Source organism: Tiliqua scincoides, chromosome 3, assembly GCF_035046505.1.
Source record: "Tiliqua scincoides isolate rTilSci1 chromosome 3, rTilSci1.hap2, whole genome shotgun sequence".
In the NCBI taxonomy this organism is placed as follows: Eukaryota; Metazoa; Chordata; class Lepidosauria; order Squamata; family Scincidae; genus Tiliqua; species Tiliqua scincoides.
The window spans coordinates 180,664,897-180,677,417 of record NC_089823.1 but is presented as its reverse complement, the minus strand read 5'-3'; the positions used below and the strand labels follow the sequence as shown (position 1 = coordinate 180,677,417).

At 41.9% G+C, this 12,521-nt stretch overlaps 1 protein-coding gene across 2 annotated transcripts in view; it reads right to left on the bottom strand.

The window, feature by feature from the left end:
* Positions 1–1,001: 1,001 nt before the first annotated feature.
* Positions 1,002–12,521, bottom strand: part of AFAP1L2 (actin filament associated protein 1 like 2) — a 96,757-nt gene continuing 85,237 nt past the window's right edge. For both annotated transcript variants that reach the window (XM_066620060.1, XM_066620059.1), the window contains 8 exons: positions 12,330–12,475; positions 9,123–9,234; positions 8,321–8,560; positions 8,043–8,226; positions 7,665–7,829; positions 6,180–6,373; positions 4,790–4,906; positions 1,002–3,418 (listed from right to left, as the gene is read on the bottom strand). In XM_066620060.1, coding sequence (XP_066476157.1) covers positions 3,392–3,418; positions 4,790–4,906; positions 6,180–6,373; positions 7,665–7,829; positions 8,043–8,226; positions 8,321–8,560; positions 9,123–9,234; positions 12,330–12,475 — 1,185 coding nt within the window. In that variant the 3' untranslated portion in view covers positions 1,002–3,391. The remainder of the gene's footprint in view (positions 3,419–4,789; positions 4,907–6,179; positions 6,374–7,664; positions 7,830–8,042; positions 8,227–8,320; positions 8,561–9,122; positions 9,235–12,329; positions 12,476–12,521) is intronic.

Below are 12,521 nucleotides of genomic sequence, written 5' to 3'. Positions count from 1 at the left end.
CACTCACCCACACGTTCTATACAACATGCATCATAATATAAAAACAATATAACAGACCATAATGCCCAGGAGCATGGTAACAACTATATCGCCTTATTCAACGTAATTATGGCTGTGGGATAAAAACTGTTCAAGAGTCATGTGGTGTGTGAATTAATAGTTCTGTATTGTCTACCCGAAGGCAACAGTTCAAAGAACTTATGAGCCGGATGGAAGGGGTCTCTCAGAATACTATGTGACTTCTGCAGACAGCGAGGTGTATAGATGTCCTCCAAAGCTGGTAAATGAAGGTTGATGATGTGCTGCGCGATCTTAATAATTCTCCGCAGAATTAATGAGGTTCCCTTGCAGAATTATGTGAAAACTAATTGCACAAATAAAGTCTCAATAAAACTGTCACAAACTGCAGCCCTTGAACCTTTTCTACCATGTTCAAATTTGTCTATCCCTGCTCCATTTTATTTTGCTTAATGGCCAGTACAAAGAAGAGTTCTGTAGAACTCAAAACATGTTTGTGCTACATTATAATAGTGTCGTTCAGGGGTGCACAAAAGGTGGAAAGTGTACCAGCAGTGGTACAACTGGGTGGTGATGGGTGGTAGCGCTCACTGCTCGGCAGTGAGACCGTGACAGGACTTCCAACAGTAGCAGGAAGCTCTAGTGCGCAGTTTTTGAGTGCAAGACAAAGTCTGCACACCTGCCCTGAGCCTCATACCGACCTTGGACACTCCTGTTGCAGTCTTTGAATCCGGAAGTAACTGGCGATGAAGTTATTGCCCGTTACATCTGGTGGTACCTCTGAGGAGAGTGCAGTAGCAAATGTACATTGGGAGGGCAGTGTTGAGAAATACTGGTGCAGTTGATTCAAATAAAGCTATTACCCTACTTTGGGCTACTGAACAAATCAGAAAGTTTTGGCTTTGCAGATTCAAAGCTGAAGCCATTCAGAAGACCCTTCATGGTTATTTCCTTGTTTGAGACATTAACTTTTTTAAAAAGCATTTAAAATATAGCCAACATTTATTTAAAAAAAACAAACTTCTAAAATAGCAACTGATTGAAAAAACACATGTACAACAACAATTTTTTTTTGCTAGAAACATAACATAGTGCTGTGATTTAAAAAAAAATGAACGCTTTGGATCTGAAACTGCCTGCTTATAGATGGAATTTCTGTGTTGAATGACTGACCACGATGAGCTATAGCGGAGACACATACAGGTATGGCTGGACACCTGATTTCACAGAGGCTGCCATAAAAAGAGTCTATTGCTTCATACTCCCCCCCTCCCACAGATGCTTCTAGTTGTCAGGGTATTTGAATATCAAGGCTTTTTTTTTTACTCTTCTCCTCCCTGCCTGAATGCCCCCAACTTAATCCTTGCAGCACCAGCAACTAGAGACAACGCAACACAGATGCTACAAAACATGTTACAGTGGCACTAAAGATGCATACACTGGCACAAAGTATTTAGGATCAGAATGTATGCCAGTTAAAGTCAATAATGTAAGTGCGTATGTGACACTGACAAACTTTACAAACAGATGGTCAACTCTGCTTGAAACAGCAATGCATCATGTACCTCTTTCAGGTGGGTCTATTATCTTGTGGACTAGTGTGGATGCGTTAAATTTTTTTACCTGTATATACGTTTGTATACAAAGAGCTTGTTTAATGCAAGTTAACATTCACTGCACATTAAAATGATTGTCTGGAAAGGCCCTTGGGTAACAGCCCCAGTGAGCCATAGCTGTGGTCTTTACAAGAGTGAGCACTTGGTTGGCACTCAATATTTAAGAATTCTTGTATTATTATTTTTTGCATATGTGACTGATTTGAAAATGGTTTGAATTTGAAAACGATTCATATCCCAGTTCCAAGGCTGAACCAGAGGACCAGGACATTCTTGACATAGGGTCCCTGCTTAACTCTAGACTAGGGGTTTCAAACATAAAGCCCATGGTGTACATGTGGCCCCAGGAAGCAATTTATTCTGCTCCCATTATAATTGGCTCTCCTGGCATGATAATGAGGCTCTCTCATATCTTGAAATTATGAACAAGATTTGCACATTTTCTCTTCTGCCATTTGCAACTAATGAGTTTCTATGTGAGAACAAAGTGCTTATTTCTGGTCATCATCTGCTTAATGATGTCACTTTCTGCTTAATAATGTCACTTCCAGCCCTCCGCAGGAACCATGAATGCTAATTGCAGCCCTCTGTCTGAAACTAGTTTGACATCTCTGCTCTAGACCATCTGTTGACTGTGATTTCTTTGGGTTTTCTGAACACAGCTTGGTAAGATCCAAACGTGCTCTAACTATCCTTTTGCTTATAGAACCAGAATGGTGAGAATGTGTACAATGGGGGAAATTTCTTAGTCTTCCAAATCATGATTACATGACTACATATGCAATGCTAGGCTAAACTCTGGTGTGCATGGTTTTCATTTACTTTGCCTTTATGCAGCATCATCATCATGTTGACCATTGTACAAATAACAGAAGTGACGGACTAGCTCCTCCTTACACACAATGGGATTCGTCTGCAGCACAGACTGTGACACTGGAATATAGTGGGAAGCACTTTTCTATGCAGAAGCACACTGAGGCATTTGGGGTGCCCATCAGCCCACCAGATCAGGATGCATTGCTGTAAGCTCTGCTGACCAAATGAGATGAGCTTAGATTCCCAGAAGACAGGTTTGTCTCATTCCAACATTAAACTTTCACAACTTGACTAGCTGTATGCTTTTGCTGTTAGAAATTCCTTGTGGGAAGTTGGGTTGTATTCTGCATGGAACCACACACAGGCTGTTACTTTTTAGTTATGTGGCTTGGACTCCCTGAGCTGCTTTCAGTTTTCTTTATTGGTTTGAAAATTCTAACACGGAAAATTCTGGGTACTTGAAACTGGCAACTACTTTCTCAGATGATATTTAGGACAGTTGTACTTACTTCCCTCCTCTCATTCCCTGGCCCTGGTGTATCAAAGACTGATCCTATTGGGTTAAACAGGTCCTACTCCATGTTCTATTGCTAAACAACAAATCCTGGATTGTACAATGAGAAAGCACCAAAATAAAAATACACACAAGCATCCCTATGTACAGCAACAAATTTCATGACATCAATGGGGTTAGAAGCAATATTTCCACTGGTGTTAAGTCTCTTAGCTACACAGTGCGACTCTGCTAAAAGGAGCAATATCCTTGTTCTGATAAAGGCCATGTTGGCATCTGCCAAAGTCCATCATTTCTTCTGGACATATGGCATGGTATACCGCTGGCCATGCTTCACCTCAGCTGGACCCTATCTACTGGCAATAGAGTCCTGTGGTCCACTTATGTCCAATAATAGGTTAAAGTCCATCCTTGATGCTGTGGTTTCCTAACTAGCACCTTTCTTTTCCCATTCCTGCAAAGGACAAACAGAAATCCACATGAGAGTTCTTTGGATTCAAAATGCACTCTAACATTCATTTATAACAGTTATAGGCTGTCTTCTCCTGAACGCAAGGTGGATTACAAAACATAATAGCATTAATCTAAAAGGTCTTGAAGATAACCAAGATAGTTGTCAACTTGGACCTTCCAGAATCTCTGGACTCAAAAGTCTATGTCCTACTACCTCCAAAACATTTGAAATTCATAAAGAGAAAAGAACATTCATAAGCACTGCCTGTTCACCAAAAGTTCAAATCACTAAGTTAAAACCTCTGACCAGCGTAGAAGGCAGCAACATCTGGCCATTACAGAAAATCTTAGATAACATCACACTGTCACATACTAAAGCTTCTGCTCTTGGTTTCTTTTACTTCCTTTTCTGGAGTGCTGGAAGTGAGATCAACTTGTTCTCACAGTCAGGGTCTGTGACTCTCTCCAGCTCCCACATTTATTTAACATTTATTTTTAGCCCAATCTTCATAAAACGTCATGAACCGCATGGTCCTAGGTTGCGTGAGAAATGGGACAAAATTAAGAGGTTGAGATGAATTAGATTGGAGCAATGGTTTACATCTGAAAAATATTTCAGAGTGTTGGATAAAATGCAATTGATTGCGGGTTAACATACTAACCCTCAAAAGGTGGGCAGCAGTGACTAATGCATGCTTGGGGATCACTGTGGCAGCAACATCTTCTGTGAGCAGACCTGTTCTGCTCTGATGATGCTCCAGGTCTTACTGCACCTTTGCAAGTATGTTGGTGTCCTTCAGTGTAGATTATTCCAAGATAGCTAAAAATCAGTGATGCACACGTGACCTGTCCCGCTGTATAGCACTTCTATTTCTATCAATGTAACAGTTTTGCTGCCATGATGCCTACAGCATTCATATTGCTACTGATGTTCTATAATGGTGCTGTATCCCAGCTACTTGCAAAGCTAATGCAAAGCAGATGTTTGTAGACGTTTCCTTTTACAGCCTGTTGCTGTTTCCAAACAGCAGGGCACCAGGATGCAGGTCTCTTGTTGTCTTGTGTGCTCCCTGGGGCATTTGGTGGGCCACTGAGAGATACAGGAAGCTGGACTAAATGGGCCTATGGCCTGATCCAGCAGGGCTGTTCTTATGTACTTAGATCCTGTATGTATAGTTCACTTAAGTTTAATCTAGTTTTGATAATTAGAAATGTATTGTTTCTAACTTTATGCATGTATATATTTTTGATGCCTTGAGCTTTTATTTTTAATAGAAAGGTGGGATAAAAACTTTGCAAGCACATTAAAAGGGATGGTGTTCTGGATAATCACAAATGCCTGTCCTGGGTCACATTGTTGTACATGCCTTACCTTCGCTTTCTGTAGAACTGTCCCTTTTCCCGTGACCATGACAGATAAAGGCCGGTTTTTCAGTGCCATTGCTGAATTGACTGGCGAGTTCTCTGTCACAGGGTTGGCAGCTTTCATCTGTATTTACAAAGAAATGAATAGTTGTGACTATATTGAACTATACTCAAATGGCCACACATTTCAATCAATCACTTCTTGGGGACCAGGGAGTCCTTCTTATCAAATGTTCAAGGCCTCTTATTGCTGATGCTTTGTGACATTGACTACGCTTAGTCATTTTGTTATAGAGTTGATGAGGGGGGAAAAAAAATTCTTGGCAAGTGTGCTATCTGTATGAAGTTTCCACATTCTCCCCATATCTGCCTGGGATTTCTCCAGCCTGGAAAGTTCACATTTATTTCAAAGTTTAATATTAGAAGTGTTTTGGGTCTTTATTTAGAAGTTTGGTGATTTCGTGACCAGAAATATGCTGTAGGAACGTAACTCTTGCTTGCATATATCAAGTAGTCAACGGTAAAACTGGTTTCATTAAGTCATTTTGCTTAAAGTTGCAGTTTCCAAGACCCTGTTCACAACTTTAAGTGAGGACTTGCTGTATGTTAAATTGTAGCTGGTCTTTTTGGGGCTCTGACTTGTGCAAATGACACTCACTTAGATGACTTTAAAAGGGATCAGGCAGAGCAGAGTGCTGTCTGTCACTAGCAGCCAAGATAGCTAAATTGAACCTCTGTGGTCAGATGCAGAATACCTCTAAATATCACATTTTGGGGATAACACAAGCCCACTTTCTGGCTCATGCTCTGCGGCAGCAGCACTTGATGAGAAGCCCCAGAAGCAATGTCACAGCTGTATAGTTCTTCTCTTTAATTATGAACCAAACCTTGATGCAATGCAGAGTATCAATGACTGGGTATGCTGGGCCAGGGCACTGGTGTGGTTTCACCTTTTCTCCCTATGTATCCATCTTTACAGCAGCTATTAGCCTAGCTGGGAGTGGAAGGGGGGAGAGAGACAGAATCCTGTACTGCACCTGTCTTTGCTTCTCACCAAGGCTAGCAGCAGCTTTGGAAGTATGTGATTTTGATTGGGAAAGTGAGGTGGAAGCATTGATGCCACACCCATCCCATCATCTGCTTTAAAAAAAGACATTGCAAAGTTTCAGTCTTGGATCTCGTAAGTAACATGCAGTTTGGTCCTAACTCTAGGAATAAGCATAGGCTTTACCTCTTTCTTTTTCTCCGTAACAGGTACCATTGAAGGTACAAATTGCATTTCAGAGCTACCTTTGCATGAGCTGCTGCAGGAGAAAATTACAACTATAGTTTTCATTCCCATTGCTGAAAAAGGTACTGCAGCAGGTACCACCATCCAAAACCATCTGCCTACGTACTTTAGGGCTTGTGTTCTCCAGGTGTGTGGTATCCACAGCTGTGCCAAGCGTAACAGGACCAGACTCGGCTTTCCTGAGATTCTCCCTCACTTCCACGAGGCTCAGCTCCAAGTCCACACGTTGGTCTTCCTTCCGTTTGCACTCTTCCTCTACATCCTTCAGTTTTTGCTCTGTGGTAGACAAAAGGCTCTTATCTGCCAAGAGAAGCAGAAAATAGATGTTAATATCTATATTCAGCAATGGGTTACTTTGCTTTCTCCTGCAAGGATAGCAGGAGGGAGTGTGGCTGAAGTATGTCCCAGTGAGAAGTTGGGAGTATCAGAACTCAGCTCTCCCTGCCCTTTGCTTTCTCCTTTTGAGAAAGTAGATCTGGTTTCCCCTTCTGTGGTCTCCTGGAGGAGGTGGAAAGAGGACTGAGAAATGGAGTTGTTCACTAAGCTCAGCTTCCTTCTCCTTCCATGAGACCATGTCTTCCCCTACAATTTTGCCATGCATAATACCCTCAGCTGCTGAAAAGCTCATATCTGATCTGGTGTGCATCCATGTGCCAAGATGCCACAATCTGATCACTGAGTGCCATTAATACATATTAATTTTTCTTCTCCTCTTGTAATCCAGTGCAGAAATGTAAGTAGGTTCGGACTGACAAACAAAGAACATTGTATAACGTATAATTAACTGAGGGTATTCAGTAGCACCAGCCTGAGAATCACTAGCTTAAATGGTTTTTAGAAAGAATTAGACAAATGCAGGAAGATAAGTATTGCAATAGTTATGACTGCTAAATGGATCTTCCACCTGCAGAAATAATGTACGTTTTAATACCAGCTGTGCCAGACAAAACAACAGGGAAAGACCATCACCTTCCTGCCCTGATTGTGAGCACTGATAGGGTTCTGGTTGACCAAGATTGGAAAAGGAATGCAGGATTAGACAGACTTTAGTGTTTTTCAGTTAGGGCTTTCTTAGCAGGCTTCTCTCTCCTAAAACCCATCCAATGAATTCTTTATCCTTCCCTTTCCACCATCAACTGAGCAGAAGGCAGCAAAGCAAGGGAGAGGTCTGAGCTGGAAACGAAGCAGTCCACCCATCAGGTGACTAGGCAAAACCAAGAAAATATGCTTAGGATGGTAGGACATGGGCTTGGATCCAAAGAGTGACTTAGGCATGCAACAGAACTTGAGCATCCCTAGTGTAACCTTTCACTTCTTCCTTTTCAGGAGCACATCCCCATGCCATGCAACAAGTTGCTTTTCAAACTTTTCTCTGTTTCAAAAGAGGTTTACCATGCAGCATGGATCTAGATCTCCCTTGGGCTCACAGAATTAGTTGGGCAGTTACTTTTAACATAGGAGCCTATGCAGCAATACTATGAGATACACCTCAATCCCACATCCAGTTGGGTCACCAAGCATGCCACAAGCACAATACATTGAAGCATGTCGTTCCTCTGGTGGAATGAACAGGGGCGTCAATTATGTTTACCTATGCAGTTGATCAGCATCTCTTTTAGCTCCCGCTTTTCTTTCCGAAGTTGTGCCAGCTGAGAGCGGATTTCTTCTTTCTCCTTTTCCAGGCGGTCCCTCTCTTCTGAGTACCGCTTCGCTTCAGCCTCCGTCCTGTTTTTGCCTAGTTTGGTTTCTACAGGTGCTACAGACAGAAAAGCAAAGGTAGACTCAGCTCTGCAGCTAATTTTGTACATCTAACCTGAAGAAACCATTCCACACTGGGAAGCCAAATACACTGACACAATATTTTAGGATGGGCTGTAAATGCAGTTACAGCAGACATAGCTCCTGCCGTAAGACATTATCATCTTACAGTTCTTGGCTCAATAAATACTACCAAAGTCCATGGACCCACCTGTATTTGCCACTTTGGACCGTTCTTGGACTTTCTCTTTGGGTGCAACTATGACGGTAGTGGAGTCCTTGATCTCAGGGTCACTTTGTGGAAAGGCAATTTGCTGCTGCTGTGTCTGGATTTTTACTGTGGTTGTCCGTGGTAGCAGCAACTCATCCAAGTCTAGAGTCCTCTGTTGCGTGGGCTAGAGGAAAGAGAGGTAGAGAAATATTTAGCAATTAAGCACCATAGGAAGTTAGCTAGCTACACATGACTGCCCATTTGTTCCTGCATGGTACCTGGTCTGGAATCTCCATTGATCGTCTACTCGAGTCTGCTTCTTTGAGTATCATGGATGAGTCTTTTTCAGCCTCTGTTGAGTTTTTTCTGATGGCCCTTTGTAAAGAAGGGGAACCTGAAGGGGACACCTGAGCTTGCCGCTTGCCAGCACAATGCAGGAAAGATTTAACTGGAGTGAGGTCTAGGTAGACCCTGTCCTGGTCCCCTTCGCATTTGCTTTCATTTGGGGGCACATCATCCTGTGAAAGATGAAATTGTATGTTGTTGCAGCAATGCCAAAACAAAAAAGGCCTCTAGTCAGAGAAAAGGGGACTCTCATTTGAGAAATTGTCAGTGGTACATGTGAAAATTCAACACTGTTGCATCATTCTTTAGCATTCGTATTCTAAAAGTGGATTTAGAAACTGGTGACTAGCATTACCTAGTAAAATGGTTTAATTATTGCCTACAGTTCAGAAAAGGTATGGACAAGACAGAAATGTCCAAGCTTTTTTTTAATGTCGAATCTTCTTAAATAATTTTTCAAACTACTTATTGACTCTCCTCTATGAAACTGCACTGTACCAGCTCAGACCACTGGTCTTTGAGTTCCATATTCTTTACATTGTCTAGCATTAGTTCCCCAGTTATCAGACAGGGGTCCTTCCCAGCCTGAGGCAGATGCCAGGGATTGTACCTGTGCTTTACTGCATGCAAAACAGGTGCTCTACCACAGAGCTACAGCCTCCCTCTTCGTCCTTCCAACCTTCTCTATACCCTGAAATCACTGGAAAACCAAAGGCATCCACTGCAAATGCTCACCACTGTCGCTTCTGGAACATCTACATCATCATAGAGCTCCTCTTGTTCCTCCTTCCCCTTTGACATGTTATCAATATAGGCATTGGGCTCCGAGTATTTCCTCTGCATTAAGCTGGAAAGGATGAAAGCAGATGTGCTGTCAACGGCCATATATGCTGAATGAGATGATGGTGTAATCTTAGGTCACCTTCTTCTCTCAAATTATAGCAAGGTTTCTATTACTCCTGATTACAACACCTTATGTTCTACCAAACATCCACAAATATGCAGTATGCAATGAAATCAGCTCCATGTGCTTCAGACTGAAAAAGCTAGTAGCTGCCATTAAATCATTCACCAGTAGAGGGCAATAAATTAACTACTAGGTTTTCTTTGGCCCTTCTTAGTCACAAATGTGTGATATGTCCAATCTAAACTCAAGATGGAAAACTCAGCTTCCTGAGAATCCCACCCCACCTTTCATTGCATTTCATGTTCTCTCAGTTGTAAAGTAATATAAGTGTGTAAAGTCAATGTAAGTAAGTGTAAAGTCATGCACATTGGGGCAAAGAATCAAAACTTTACATATAGGCTAATGGGTTCTGAGCTGTCTGAGAAAAATCAGGAGAGAGATCTTGGGGTCCTTGTGGACAGCTCGATGAAAGTGTCAACCCAATATGCGGAGGCAGTGAAGAGGGCTAATTCCATGCTTGGGATCATTAGAAAAGGCACTAATAAGGCAGCTGATATTGTAATGTCATTGTACAAATCGATGGTAAGGCCACACCTGGAGTATTGCATCCAGTTCTGGTCGCCGCATCTCAAAAAGGAAATGGAGATGGAAAAGGAGATGGAGATGGAAAAGGTGCAAAGGAGAGCAACCAAAATGATTACTGGGCTGGGGCACCTTCCCTATGAAGAAAGGCTACAGCTTTTGGGGCCCCTTCAGTCTAGAAAAGAGGCGCCTCAGGGAGGACATGTTTGAGACATACAAAATCATGCAGGGGATGGACAGAATAGATAGAGAGATGCTCTTTTCCCTTTCACATAACACCAGAACTAGGGGACATCCACGAAAGTTGAGTGTTGGGAGAGTTAGGACAGACAGAAGAAAATATCTCTTTACCCAGCTTGTAATTAGTTTGTGGAACTCTTTGCCACAGGAAGCAGTGATGGCATCTTGCCTGGTTACCTTTAAGAGGGGATTGGACAAATTTCTGGAGGAAACGTTCATTACGGTGTACAAGTCATAGTAGGTATGTGTAAGTTCTTGGTTTTAGAGGCAGGCTGCCTCTGATTGCCAGATGGAGGGGAGGGCACTGGGATGCAGATTGTGTCTGTTGCCTTGTGTGCTTCCTGGGGTATTTGGTGGGCCACTGTGAGATACAGGAAGCTGGATTAGGTAGGCCTTTGGACTCTTAGGGCTAAGAAGAGCAGGGCTCTTCTTAAGTTCTTATGTTCCCCATGATCATTGCCAAAATATTCCCTATTCTGCAAAATGCTATATATATGGTCAAGATACATTATAAGATCCAAAAGCCACTGAAAACACTCTATCCATTCATAATTTGCGCACCAGTTCCTTAAAATAAGGCCTTAGAAAGAGGTGCCTGTGGACACCCTAAAAAACTGTTGTTTGGATGTACTCCTTGATCCAGACCTCCTAATGGATGATCAAGTGTCAGTGCCAAGAAGTGCTTTCTACCAGTTTCCCTGGTGTACAGCTTTAGCTATTGTTGGAGAAGTCATACTTAGTTACAGTAATCCATGCTCTGGTCGTATGTAGTTTAGATTATTGTAACACTCCTTGTGGAGATGCCTTTGAAGACAGTTCAGAAGCTTCAGTTGCTGCAACATGCAATTGCAAGGCTGTTAACTGGGGCAGCTTACAGGAATCATGTGCTATGTCCTTGCGATGGTTCAATTAAAGTGCTGGTTTTCACCTTTAAAATCTTGGGATCCGGATATCAGGAATCACCTTTAAAGGACTGGAATCAGAATACCTAAGGGCTGCTTTCTCTGTTATGTGCCTTCTCATACTCTCAGATCATTATCTGAGGTCCTGCTTTGGGTACCTGGGTTACACAGGCCTACAAAACTGAGGGTCAGAAAAGTTTTTCCCAAACTTTATGGTGGTTTGATATGAATTTGGGGTGCCGATTCAAAAAATGGCATCTGTCTTGCCCTATCACTAGTTTTGGAGATATAGTATAACCTATTTAGTGAATGGTTCAAGCAGCTTCCTCATGAGGAAGTTGCTTGAACCATTCACTAAAGAGGTTATACTATATCTCCAAAACTAGACATGATAGGGCAAAACGGATGCTATTTTTTGAATCAGTACCCCAAATATGCCCAGGAATTGGTGCAACGTTTAAGGAAGCAAAATGTGTGTTGGCCTGTGTATCAGAAGTATGACAGACATCCACAAGAAGCAGGGCCTTTTTCAGTGGCAGTGCTAGTCCCTGGGAATGCTCTCCCTTGATGTACCCTTAGGTACCTTGTCTGAGATGGCTTTTTGATACTGGCTGATACTGGGACTCAGTCTCTATTTTCTAATCTGATTTCTAGTCTATTTGTTTGGGTTGTTTCTGATTGGTGACATTTTGATTATTTATGATGTTTTATTGCTATTGTATTATTATTGTCAACTTTTGGAAATCACCCTAGCTCCTTCAGGAAATGGGTCATACGTATACAAGTTTTTAAAAGAAAAAAAATGAATAAGTGCCAACAGTTTAGGAATCATCTGCCCTAAAGGACGTGCCAAAAAACCAGAGTCTGTGCATATTCCTATACACTTTGCACAATATATAATGATCACAGAATTTGCATTTTGGCATGGAATCCCCTGATCATAAAATATTGTATTGGTGAAGAAATTGCAGTAAACAAAGCAAGCCATCATGTTTCACACAGCCCTTTTAACAAGCTAAAATGGTCAAAGGAAAAATGCATTGCCTCTGGACTGGATATAACTACCACATCAAACAGTAATGTGAGATAATTGTCATCAAGGTGACTTTTACCAATCTCATGTGGAGGATGAATTTGAATGTTCCTCAGAGCCAATTCTTTCTCTGCTGCTTCATTTTGCTAGCAATTATAATCAAATTGTGCATTCATCTTTTTCCAGCATCTCTTTCTGTCGGTACAACTACTAAACTATCAGATGAGACCAACTCTAAAAATAGGTTGCATGTCAAATCTGCTCCCATGGTAACTTACAGAAATGAACTCTTTGCCGCATTCACAATACAGGAGACTCTGTCAGCATCAACATAATCATAGGTAAGTTCTTCAGGGTCTGTTTTGGAGCCAGATTCTGACAAAAGGAGGCCGAGCCAATAGCCCATTTCTTCACCAGTCTTGGCCTATCAAGGAATCAAAGAAGACACCAACTGATATAGGCATGGGTTA